Below are 11982 nucleotides of genomic sequence, written 5' to 3'. Positions count from 1 at the left end.
TTAAATATATACAATCATGTCTCATTTAACGATGGTGATACCTTCTGAGAAAGGCATGGTTAGGTGATTTTTGTTGTTGTACTGATAGCAGCAGCAGGTTGTCTGGAGTGGCCGCTACTATCAAGCTGGCTGCAGCAGAGAGGTGTGGCCAGGGCTTCACCCTCCATGGAGACAGTGGGAATGGGGACAAGTGGGGGTCCAGCCCCTTCAAAATTGGGGTGGGAACTCCCTGCGTGCCCCTGCAGCTACCCAAGTCATGGCTGTGCAACTGGACATCCCTGTGCTCTTGGGAGTGGGAGCAGGGGGAAGCCCCAGCTTCCAGGGCACAGCTGTAGTCACCAAAAGCACAGCTGTAGACTTGGGCACCCCACGCCAGGGAGCAGGTAAGAGCCCTGCCCACCCCCCACACAGCTGTGGTACTAGGCATCTCTACACTTTTGGGAGCCCAAGAAGGCCCTCCATGCCATCACAGGTTTGGAAATACCTGCTCCTGCTGCCTGGCTTCTCCCTGCTGTAGGCACTCACTCCAATATCAGAGAAAAGTTGGGGCCAAGCCCAGGCACTGTTGCAGCCTGGCCGGGTGTGCACATGCTCAGTGCAGTGCTGATATGAAAGCCCCTTGTCACCCAGACCTTTCTGTTCTTTGAGCACTGACAGGAAGCCAAGGGGACGCTGAGGGCAGCTGAGGCTGGCGTGCAGGCTCCCCTTGGCTTCCACAGCCTAGGTGAATGGCACCAGGAGGCAGATAGGTTCCTAGGCAGAATTGGGTAGGTCCCTGGTGAGGCCCCACCTTCAGGCCAAGGAGGGCCTGAAGGCTGGGGTTTGAGCTGCCAGATCCGTGGACGAGAGTAGGAACTTGTGGTGCCTTCTGTGGGCCTGCCTATGGCTACCCATGGACCAATCAGCTCACACTTCCTCTCCTCTGAGTACCATGAAAGCCTTGGGGTCAGCCAGAGCTGAGTAGTTATCAGGATAACCAGCTGCAGAGGGGAGCAACCCATTCTAAGGCCTGCTCTCTGCTGACAGCTTCAGAGACAATGGGATGACCTGCCTGCAGAGATGAGCTGTCCATTCTAGAGCCGCCTGACTGCTGAGAGATGCACAATGGAACAACCAGCTGCAGAGAGGAGCTACACTCGGTTGAGGGCTGAACGCTTGTTGGGATGACTTGCCTAGCAGAGAGGAGCTACCCTCTATGCTAGGAGAGGAACACTCATTGGAACACCCTGGCTGTAGAAACGAGATGTCCCCTGTGGATTTCCTCTGAGCTGTTCTATTGCTCAATAAAGCTCCTCTTCGTCTTGCTCACCCTCCACTTGTCTGCATACTTTATTCTTCCTGGGCACAAGAAAAGAACTCAGGTCCTGTCAAATGAGGGTAAAGAAGCTGTAACACAAACAGGGCTGAGACATGCCCCTTGCTCACCATGTTGCAGGTGAAGAGAAGGAAAGAAGAGCTGCGGCCATTTGGGGAACCCAGACTGAGGAGCTCACTGAGCCAGGGCTGTGACTCTGTCTTTGAGTCAGTGAAGTTCCTGGCGTCTCCTAGCTTCCAGGCACCACTGTGGTCCCCAGTGCCAACTGTGGAAGCTCTGGTGCACCTGGTCTAGCTGCAGCTTAGTGGAGAGCTGACACATCTGACACATGCTGGCACCTGGAGCTCCCTGCCCTGCCTGCAGCAGTGGCCGTTTCTGACTGCACAGTACTTGGACCACACACTTGCTCACACACCCTTCCCTGCTCCCTGCAGTCTCCCGTGGCAGGTGTGTGACACAGGCCGGTAGCATGAGACAAGTGCAGTCTGCCAGGTCGAGTGGGTGGAATGAACACAGTGGGCCCGAGAAAAACTCAAGCAAAGGTGCCACCAGCCACAGAGGTTTCTAGCCAGAAAAGTGACACCCCAAAGATCCCATAACAGTACGAACATCATAGTGTGTACTTACACAAAACTAGATGGTATAGCCTACTACACACCTACGCTATATGCTATAACCTATTCCTCCTAGGCTGCAAATCAGTACAGTGTGTTACTGTAATGGATACTTTAAGCAATGGTAACACAATGGTAAGTATTTGTGTATCAAAACATAGAAGAGGTACAATAAAAATAGGATATAAAAGATAAAAATAGCTACCTGTATAGGGCAGCTCCATTATAATCTGGTAGAACTACTGTCATATATGTGGTCCATCGTTAACTGAAACATTGTGTGGAAAGAGAGAGAGAGAGAGAAGCAGTAATTCTCATTGTTAAAGAGAAATCCTAAACAAAACACTTAGGTTCATTGATTGACTTCCCAGATAACAGAGCAGAAGAATAATGGTTCTCTGTGTAATTATAGGTTTTGAGTCCCTGGACATTAATTTACAAGTTTGTTTCTCCAGGGAAAGTTGCTTAACTTCTCATAACTCCTGTACCCTGAGCTGAATAATATCAACAATGAACAGTAACTTGAATAGCTGTAAGGATTAAATTAGATAAAGTACCCACTGATTAAAATCCTCGTGAAAACATCAATAATCTTTTTGCAGGCCACCTTCCAGAGAGAGGAACAACTCTGTTTTCACATAATCCTCGCTTAAGAATGCTTTTATTCACGATAAAATTGTGAAGCAATTTATGGAGAATATAAACACCACGTTCTGGTTATGAGTAACATCTGAGGAGTAAAGGAAGGACAACTGAAATGAGGGGATGGGCTCAAACATTTGTCAAGTTTATTGCTTAATCTGGGTAGTGGATACACAAGTGTTCACTTCATGGCTCTCTATAACATTTTGCACATTTGATATGTTGGATTAGTAACAAACATTTTAGAAGCTGAAGGTTTATTCTGTCATAAATGTATATTCATGTTACCAAACGACTAAAATACAGCTAATTATAGAGATGAAAATATCAATAACCAGCAACCCATCATTGCTGGAAAGAGAACTGTTAACATTTTCCTGCGTTTCATTCCCTTCTTTTTCGTTTGCTTGCATTCGTGCAAATATATCGCAAGTATATAGCGTTGACATTTCATAGAACTGTGATATATACACAGTTTTGTACTTTATTGTTTTGTTGATGTTTTAATTAATATTAAATATTTTGCTACGGGGAAAGTATTGAAGTTTGATTTTTATCGAACCATCTATAGATGCATCTGTCTCATTTCTAAAACAATGCATCTGAATGCACGGATTGGAAATGCCAAATCTGTTTTATATTAAATAATGTTACAAATCTGGGACTGCTCCTGAGCTTTTCATAGTCTTCCTTTAAACTGTATGCCAACCAGTCTGTTCCAAACAAAGATGAAGGTGCAGCACCACAGAACAATTACATTGCCTGGCAATGCAAACCCCATTTACACAACTCTCCTTTTGGATGGTGGGGAGGAATAACAATAAATACAATGAATGACGCAAATGCATATTCATCACTAGAAGATGCTGGGCGTTTGATATGGTTTGTCTCCATGTCCCCACTCATGTAAAATTATAATCCCCAAGTGTCAGGGGTGGGGACTGGTGGGGGGTGATTGGATCAAGGTAGCAGATTAACCCTTGCGCTGTTCTCATGATAGTGAGTAAGTTCTCATAAGATCTGATGGTTTAAAAGTGTGGCGCTTTCTCTCTCTCTCTCTCTCTCTCTCTCTCTCTCTCTGTCTCCCTCTCTCTCTCTCTCTCTCTGTCTCCTGCCACCACGTAAGACGTGCCTTGCTGGCCCTTTGACTTCTGCCATGATTGTAAGTTTCCTGATGTCTCCCCAGCCATGCATCCTGTACAGCCTGCAGAACTGTTAAACCACTTTTCTTTATAAATTGCCCAGTCTTGGGTAGTACTTTATAGCGATGTGAAAATGTACAATACAGCTTTGCTCTGAGTGCTTTCAATGCAGTGATCCATTTAATCCAAGGCTTAGAGAGGTACAGGAGCTTGCCTTTGACTGTTGAGGCACTACAGGGAAGAACAAGATGGACATTATTCTTTTTGTAATGACAACTACCCCCTTAGTTCCTAGTTTTAAGAAATTCACATTCCAACATATGGCTCCCTAATGTACATGCACATAAAGAACTGAAAAGTGCAAGTGGTAGGAAATAATGTATGTCAAACACGAAAGTGGAGGCATAATTTGTAAACTGGTGGTACCTCTCCTATGTCATCATTTATAGGACTATGACTTGACAACGTCATACTGCTATTATTTTAATTTTGAAAAGTATGCCTGCTGATTGTCTAACGTGCAAGCATCTCAGAAGTGTAGGCAATAAATTGTGCAAATGTCCCACTCAACTCTTGCCTGCACTTTGGAACTGACCACCTTATGGTCGGTTCTCGACAACTGCTAAATGCCAGTCGTTGAGAACCGACCGTAAGGTGAGATTCTGTGCTACTGCTGTTTGTTTAGAAGTGAAAATAAATGGCTGAACACCGTCGAGAACATGGACATGGAGCACCCGATGTCAGCTCTCTGAGGAGTGCGCTGGGCCGACGGGCTGAGTCTTCCTCCCTCTGCAGGTGCGGACCTGAGACTCCTCCTCGAATAGTGCACCTTCGGGAAAGGGAGGGGCCGAGACGGTGGATGAAAGCTCCTGGTGTGCCAAGGTAACATGCCTGCTTCTGTGGGCCTCCAGGTCGAGCATCTGTCTCTCAAGGTCAATCTCTGGAGGGAGCGTGTGTCCTTTCTCATCAGGGTTTATTGACAAAATTACCTATGAAGGAAAGCCAGATCGATGTATCTGCTAAGGCCGGCCAGGGGTGAACAGGTATGCAGGGCTTTCAGTCCTGGCCCCACTGGCGCACGGTTGGGGCAGGAGAAGAGCAATCCAGGGCACACAACGTACAACGTGCAACATCACTCTTTATTATGAAAATAAACAGCGATAATGAGTGGGGCAAATACACAGAGCAAGTGGCTCTTCGGGTGGTTATGGCATGCAGTCTGCCAGTTAACTTTGGCTTCCTGATCGGCCAGGCCTCCAACGCCGCTCCTGGCCATGGCCTTAGGCTGGTGAATAGAGGAAACAAAGAGGATGTGAACGAAGACAAAGAAGACATGGAAGGGCTCCTTTCAGGGGATCTGCTTGAAGGCCTCCGCTGGGATCTTGCCCTGGGTCTAGAGGAAGTAAAGGAAAGAAGGAGTTGGGATGTTAGCAGAGCCAGGTGCCCTGAGTTCCATCCCCACGCTACCTGGCCTCCATCTTCTTGGCCCTCCCGACGGCCCAGAGACAGCCGTCTTTTGCCCACTTGATTCCCAGACCTCACCTGGAGCATAGTGAAGACCTGACCAGCTCTGGTGTAGTTCCACTCATTGTCCTGAAGGCACCTGGGGTGGGAGAAGAACAGGTGGCTCTCCATTACTGTCCCAGGACAGGCACGCCGACCGTGCAATGCCACACTTACTCTATGCTACCCTTTTTCTGGGACACACGTATCAATATGAGCACTCTTGTAACCATGAAAAAAGGCCTAGGGAAAACCAAAACTCCTATCCCTGACATTCATGCCCACTAGAATTCAAATCGGAGCTTAATACATACTGGTAAAGAAAGATGTTCAAGAAATAACAAGTGGAAATTCAATAATACGTTTCTTTTTTATTGAGATATAACGCACATACTGTAGCAGTCACGCCATTTTAAGGTGTACAATTCAGTGCCTTTACGTATATTCACAAGATTGTGCAACCATCACAACTATCTAATCCCAAACTATTTTGATCACCTCAAAAAGAAACTCCTTAACCGTTAGAGATCACTCCCCGTTCTCCCTTTTCCCCGGATCTTGGCAACCACTACTCTGCTCTCCGTTTCTAGGGATCTGCCCGTTCTGAACGCTTCATGTGAATGGAATCATCTAATTATGTGGCTCTTTCTGACTGCCTGCTCTCACTTAGCACACAATGTTTTCAAGGTTCACCCATGTCATAGTATATAACACAACTACATTCTTTTGTATGAATGAATACTATTGCAATAGTATACCACCGTATGGATGCACCACATTAATCTATCCATTCATCAGCTAAAGGTCACTCGATGTGTTTCCATTTTTTGACTATTTCGAATAATACCACTATGAAAATTCATGTGCAAGTTGTTGAATGGGCATATACTTTCATTTCCTTTGGTATACACTTAGGCGTGGGATTACTGGGTCATGTGTTAACTCCGTATTTAAGATTTTGAGGAACTGCCAAAATCTTTTTCCCAGCGACTGCTCCATTTTATGTTCCCAGCAGTGATACATGAGATTTGCAATTTCTCTGCATTCTCCCCGACATTTGTAATGTTTTCTTTCATTGACTAAAGCTATCCTAGCGGGTATGAAGTGGTAACTCAGTGTGGTTTTGATACGCATTTCCCTAACGACTAATGATGTTGAGAAGTTTTGCACGTGCTTGTTGGTCATGTTGTAGTTTTGCACGTGCCTGTTGGTCGTCTTTGGAGAAACATCTATTCAAATCATCTCCCCATTTTCTAACTGGGTGGCTTGTCTGTTGCTTGTTGAGTTGCAAGGGTTCTTCTTGTCAGCGATGTGATTTGCAAATATTTTCCCCTGTTCCACCGAGTCGGTTTTCCACTTTCTTGAGAGTGTCTGTTGATGCACCAAAGCTTTTAATTTAGATGAAGTCCAACTTACCTTCCCCCCCACCCCTTTGGTTGCTTGTGCTTTTGGTTTGATGTGTAAGAAATGGTTGCCTAATTCAAGGTCATGAAGCTGTACACTTATAGTGTTTTACAGTTCTAGCTCTTACTTTTAGGTCCTTGATCCATTTTCGGTCAGTGTTTGCACATGATGTGAGTTAGGGGCCAAAAGTAACTATTTGGCAAGTGGATATCCACTTGTCCCAGCAACAACTGTAAAGAAGACTATTTTTTTCCTTTCAGCACCCTGAATGATAATCAACTGGACATAAATGAGTCGGATTACCTGTGGACTGTCAATTTTATTCCACTGATTCCCACGTCTGTTCCTATGTCGGGACCATGCACTCTTGATTAATGTAGTTTTGTAGCAAGTTCTGAAATCGGCAAGTGTGAGTTTTCTAACATTGTTCCTCTCTTTCAAGATGGTTTTGGCTGTTTTGGGTCCACTGTATTTCCACATGAATTTTGGGGTTACCCTGTCAATTCCTGCAAAGAAGCCAGCTGGGATTCTGGCAGGGACTTCAATCAATCTGTAGGTTGTTCTGGGTGGTACCGGCGTCTTAATGATACTAAGCCTCCCGATCGATGAACGTGGGATGTCTTTCCATTTATTTAAATCTTCTTTCGTTTTTTTTCAGCAGTGTTTTGCAGATTTCAGAGTATAAGATTTGTGCTGCTTCTCTTAAGTTTGTTCCTACTTATTTTATTTTTTTCGATGCTACTGTAAATGGACTTCTTTCCTTAGTTTCATTTTTTTGGATTGTCCATTGCAACTACATAGAAGTGCGAATGATTTCTGTATATTGTATCTTGTAACCTTGCTGAACTGGTTTATTAGTAGTTTGTTGTGCTGGATTCCTGCAGATTTTACATGCGGAAGGTAATGTCATTTGGGCATTGTGTCATTTGAACACTTATTTACCTATACCAGTATAAAAGCATGATACCTTTTTCATGGGCCCACTTTTTTTTTTTTTTTTTCCGAAGCAAAATATCCAGGTTGTTATTTTTCCAAATTGCACGTGAGTCTCCACTGCTCACTCCTATGATGTCCCAACTCCCCTCATCCTCATGTACTCCCAGCACTCACTTCTGAGACCATTCCAGCTTCATCCCAGACTGGGCAGAGAAAGCCTGCACCATTTCCTGCTGCTCCCGGGAGAGGGAGGGCTCAGAGCTGGAGGAGGGTGTGGACACTGGGATGGAGAAGGCACTCTGAGTCTCTTGGGGGCTGGCGTCCCTCACAAACAGCTCGTCATTCACGATGCACAGACTGGAGGAAAGAAAAATGCACCCTCAAACTGGACAGGTAGACAACTCCACACCCCCGACAACAGGATCCTTCTTAACCACTGCCACTCAACAACCAAATTCCTTCCATATCCCTACTGTGCCTGCCTCCCGGATTTTTTTTGGCTGGTACCCTCTAACCCTCCCACGGAGTCCACTTTTGGAGAGACTACCAGCTTCACTAGATTTTCAGATCTAAGCCCAGCACGTTTACCCTGTACGAGAGCCCAAGGAAGTGGATAGCCTTATTCCGCTTTTCAGAGAAAGACGATGAATCACAGAGAGGTCGGCTAAGTTGATGAAGGTCACACAGTTTGTGAGTGTTGCGGTGAGGAAGAGAACCCTACTCCGACTCCAGGGCCCACACTCTTAAACACTAGGGGAGGCTGCTCCTTGGATCTACCTGTTGGCCTTCCATCATATTGAGAACACCCCGAGGACTGCACCCACCACATTCCCACAACACTATCCCCAGGCTGGGATGGGTGCTCCCACCCACAACACAGAACTAACCTGGAATTGCTACCAGGGGTAGCAATGAAGGTCCGGGTGAAGGCGAGAACAGAACCCTGAGACTGTCCTTCCACTTCAAAGACAACAAACACCACCACCTTAGAGTTGCACAGGCTTTACATGCTCACACGGTGATCCCCAGTCAGAGCCTCGCTTGACACTCACACAGAAGCGGGGTAGACCAGGACAACTGTTCACATGGAGTCAGGAGGATGTGGCAGGAATGGGGAGGGCAACAACGGGAACAATCTGCTCCCAGTGATAGGGCCCCGATCATGTGTGGGGCCCTGTGAAAACCACAAGTTCACTTGATTCCTATTTCACAGTAGCCCAAGAGATGGGTCATTGTTGGCCCCATTTTGCAAATGAGGAAACTGAAGGGTTAAGTAACCAGCACAAGTTCACAGGGTAAGAACCTGGGATGAGAGCTGTCAGACTCCACAGTCTGTGTCCTTAAAGCACGCCTGAGCTGTGCAGGGCAGACAGGCATGGACCTAGTTCAGACCAGGGTGGTTTGCGGGCGCAGTGGGGGTGGGAAAACATGGAGGGAAGACGAGGAGGGAAAGGGACAAAATCAGGGAAGCTGGGAGAGTTCTGAGAGGGAGCCCAGCCAGAGGGGGGAAGCAGTGGGGATCTGGGGAGGGGACTCTACAGACACTCACCTTCCTTGAACACCCCGTTGACAGAAAAGCAGAGCATCCATTTCTGAAAGGGAAGAGCTCAAGTGCTCAGGATCCTCCTTAACCTCCTTACCCACCTCTGGCTCTCTGGGCCTGCCCGAGGGAAGAAGCAGGTGCTCACCGTCTGGTACCACATGTCCACCAGGATGGAGCTGAGGTCATGCTGAGTCTTGGGCAATGCACTGAGGAAGTCCACAATGTCACGTTTTGTGTGTTTCAGCAGTTCCTCCCTCAGGTCTGTAGAGGAGAGGAGAAGGAAGGAATGGGGGGGGCGGGGGCTGCCACACTCTGATCTGTGGCCTCTGTGATTGTTCCTGCCACACCCCCTTACCTTGCCCACTCTTCCCCCTCACACACTTACAGGGGTCCTTGAGTGTTTTTATATTCCTGCTATCCTCAAAGTACTGGCTCAAGCTCTTCCTAGGAGAGAAAGAGGAGCAAGTGTGGGTGGTCCGGCCAGTGTGGACATTTCCAGGAGCTGGCCTGTGTCTGCTGGGAAGACACACAGCCACGGAGCAGGGTCTGAGCCCCGGTACTCACGGGGCTGAGTCCTCGGGGTTGAAGGGAATAGTCACGGAGAAGCAGGCCTCCTCATGGTAAGCACCAAGGAGGCCCCGTCTATCTCCAGAGTCATAGATCGAGTAATACCTGTGGGGAAGCAGTGAGGATAGGCTATCTCTGTGGCCTGGGCCCCAAATGAGACTGGAAAACTCCCGTGAACTGATCTGTTCATGGGTGGCCCAGTCTGCCTCAGCCCTCCACTTCCTCACGGTCCCAGGGATACTCACTGCTGCAGGAACCGCAGGACTATATGCTTTAGGGTCTCAGATCCATTACAGCTTTCCTGAAATCAAAAGACAATTTGGACCTATGCAGTGGACAAAGCCTCCCTTACAACACTCCAAATCTTGTCGTTTGGTCCTTCTTCCTCACCTCGCAGGGTTTCATTAACTCAGAGCTGTCAATGTCAACAGTCGTTGTTGAGGATAACTCTCGGCCGTCCTGGAGAAGGAAACAGGAAGTCGGCAGTGGAGACCAAGGAGGTGGAGCTGGATGACCCATAAGATGAACATGCCCGGGGAGAAAAAGCATCAGAAGCCAGGTGGGAAATGGCCCTGGAATTTCCAGTGGGCGGCTTTCTCATGAGGTGCCAGACATCTCTACAATTACATGCCAGCATGGGTGTTTGTGCGCGTGTGTTTATGGACACATTTTTCCAGGCAGAATATTCTTGTCCTTTTCCAGAATCCATGCCTCTAAAATGGATGAGGGTCTGACACAAGCATGTAGTCTAGGCAAGATCCAAAGGACTTGAGGGCAGGTGTGGAGGTCATGTTCTGGAGTAGGAGGAGACTGACGGTATGATAGATACTTACCAGGCGTAACAACTTGGGGAAACAATCCTGGATGGCACTGTCCGAAACCAAAAATAGAATGAAGTGACTGACAGTTCAGGGTTGTGTGGCCTCTCTCCCTCTCCTTTCTCCTGGTTAGCTTCCACCTAGACTGCCCTCACTCCCTTTTCTCCAGTGCCACAAGAAGCAGCATTGGGAGCCCAGGTTCCAGGGCTTTCTTCCCCTCCCTCTCTTCCTCGCCTTTTTCCAAGCCAACATGGAAGGCTCTGCAGGGAGCAGGAAATGGGGTGGGAACCCAGGGCTCTGCTACCTCACTGGCTGTCCATCAACCTGGCCAAGAGCAGGTAAGCCCTTAGGGATGGCCCAGGGTGCTGGGACCGGGAGGTGAGTGAGGCCGGGCTCAGGAGGCAGGAAGGCGGGGGGGATGACAGTAGAAATGGGGTGAAGGTAGGGGTGGGAGAGACGGGGGAAGACATAGGAGATGAGAGACAAAGGAGATGCAGGACGCAAAGCAAAGGGAAGGGAAAGATGCTCTACTGTGGGGGTGGACTTCAGGGAGGAAGAGAGGAGAAAAAGGCTCCCCTGCTGCAGCCCTTTCCCTCACCGTCTGCTGGCTGGCCCTGGGGACCGAGGCAGGAAAGGAAAACATGTACCTGTTGGGCCGGGGCCCGCTGGATGCAGCTGGAGCCTTTCTCACCTGTGTGAGCTCAGTCTGAGCTGGGCATGGGAAACAGAGCAGCCACGGGGACAGGAGACCTTCTCCCAGGAGGAGTGAAGGGTCAGGCCCCAGCTCAGCATGGGGTTCAGACTCTGGGGACCCCCTCTCGCGGCCACTGCATTCTCTTCTGATGGTCCCTGGAGCCTGCGCCCCAATGTGCTGACACCTTGACCGAGGAAGGCTACCCGTCTCTGGCTACCCAGGGCTCCTCTGAGGGCCCAGGCAAGACAATGTGAGGTGTGGAAGGAAGGAGGGGCAGTGGCTTGAGAGGTCTGTCTTTCTGTCTCCTCAACCTCCTCTGCCCAGTGCCTTCCACTCCTGACTCGGGAATGTGGCCCACTTCCGGTTCCCTGACTCGTTAAAGCCAGGTTTCTCCTCAAGGAGGGCCCAGCTTCTGGCATGCGGCCAGAGGAAGAGATGGCAAGACAGCAGCCACCCAGGACCTCGGCCCCTAGCATGGGACAGGGAAGCCCTCACGCCAGCCCAGGACAGGGGCGTGGACCTTTCTGGAGCAAGAGAAGGAGAACCCCTATCGGGAGAGTGGAGGGAACTCCCATCTCACCATGGAGGCAGGAAGGCCTGTCTCAGCATGAGGCCCAGGGCCACAGGACTCTTCTCGGTCCAGGGCACCAGCCTCTGAATACTGCTGGTCCTGCGGAGGTGGGGGAGCCCCACTTCCTGGAGCACACTCACAGAAGACACGCTGGAGGAGGCCGGGCAGAGACAGGAGGGAAAGGCACCCCAGAGCAGGTGAGAGGAGCATGTCAGAGGAAGGAAAGGAGACAG

General features: G+C 48.8%; 1 protein-coding gene across 1 annotated transcript in view; it reads right to left on the bottom strand.

Annotated features, from left to right (window-relative positions):
• Positions 1-4833: 4833 nt before the first annotated feature.
• LOC108297537 (nuclear RNA export factor 2-like) overlaps positions 4834-11982 on the bottom strand; it is a 58626-nt gene continuing 51477 nt past the window's right edge. Inside the window, exons 13-25 of the mRNA XM_037735452.1 lie at positions 11759-11870; positions 11132-11391; positions 10500-10536; positions 10057-10125; positions 9912-9967; positions 9664-9771; positions 9485-9543; positions 9245-9360; positions 9106-9148; positions 8444-8516; positions 7731-7913; positions 5256-5316; positions 4834-5106 (exon numbers count right to left, since the gene is read on the bottom strand). Of these exons, the coding sequence (XP_037591380.1) occupies positions 5062-5106; positions 5256-5316; positions 7731-7913; positions 8444-8516; positions 9106-9148; positions 9245-9360; positions 9485-9543; positions 9664-9771; positions 9912-9967; positions 10057-10125; positions 10500-10536; positions 11132-11391; positions 11759-11870 (1222 nt within the window). The 3' untranslated portion in view covers positions 4834-5061. The remainder of the gene's footprint in view (positions 5107-5255; positions 5317-7730; positions 7914-8443; positions 8517-9105; positions 9149-9244; positions 9361-9484; positions 9544-9663; positions 9772-9911; positions 9968-10056; positions 10126-10499; positions 10537-11131; positions 11392-11758; positions 11871-11982) is intronic.

This window comes from Cebus imitator, unplaced genomic scaffold (assembly GCF_001604975.1).
Source record: "Cebus imitator isolate Cc_AM_T3 unplaced genomic scaffold, Cebus_imitator-1.0 Scaffold812, whole genome shotgun sequence".
Taxonomy (NCBI): Eukaryota; Metazoa; Chordata; class Mammalia; order Primates; family Cebidae; genus Cebus; species Cebus imitator.
This window is presented reverse-complemented; position numbering and strand designations above follow the sequence as displayed.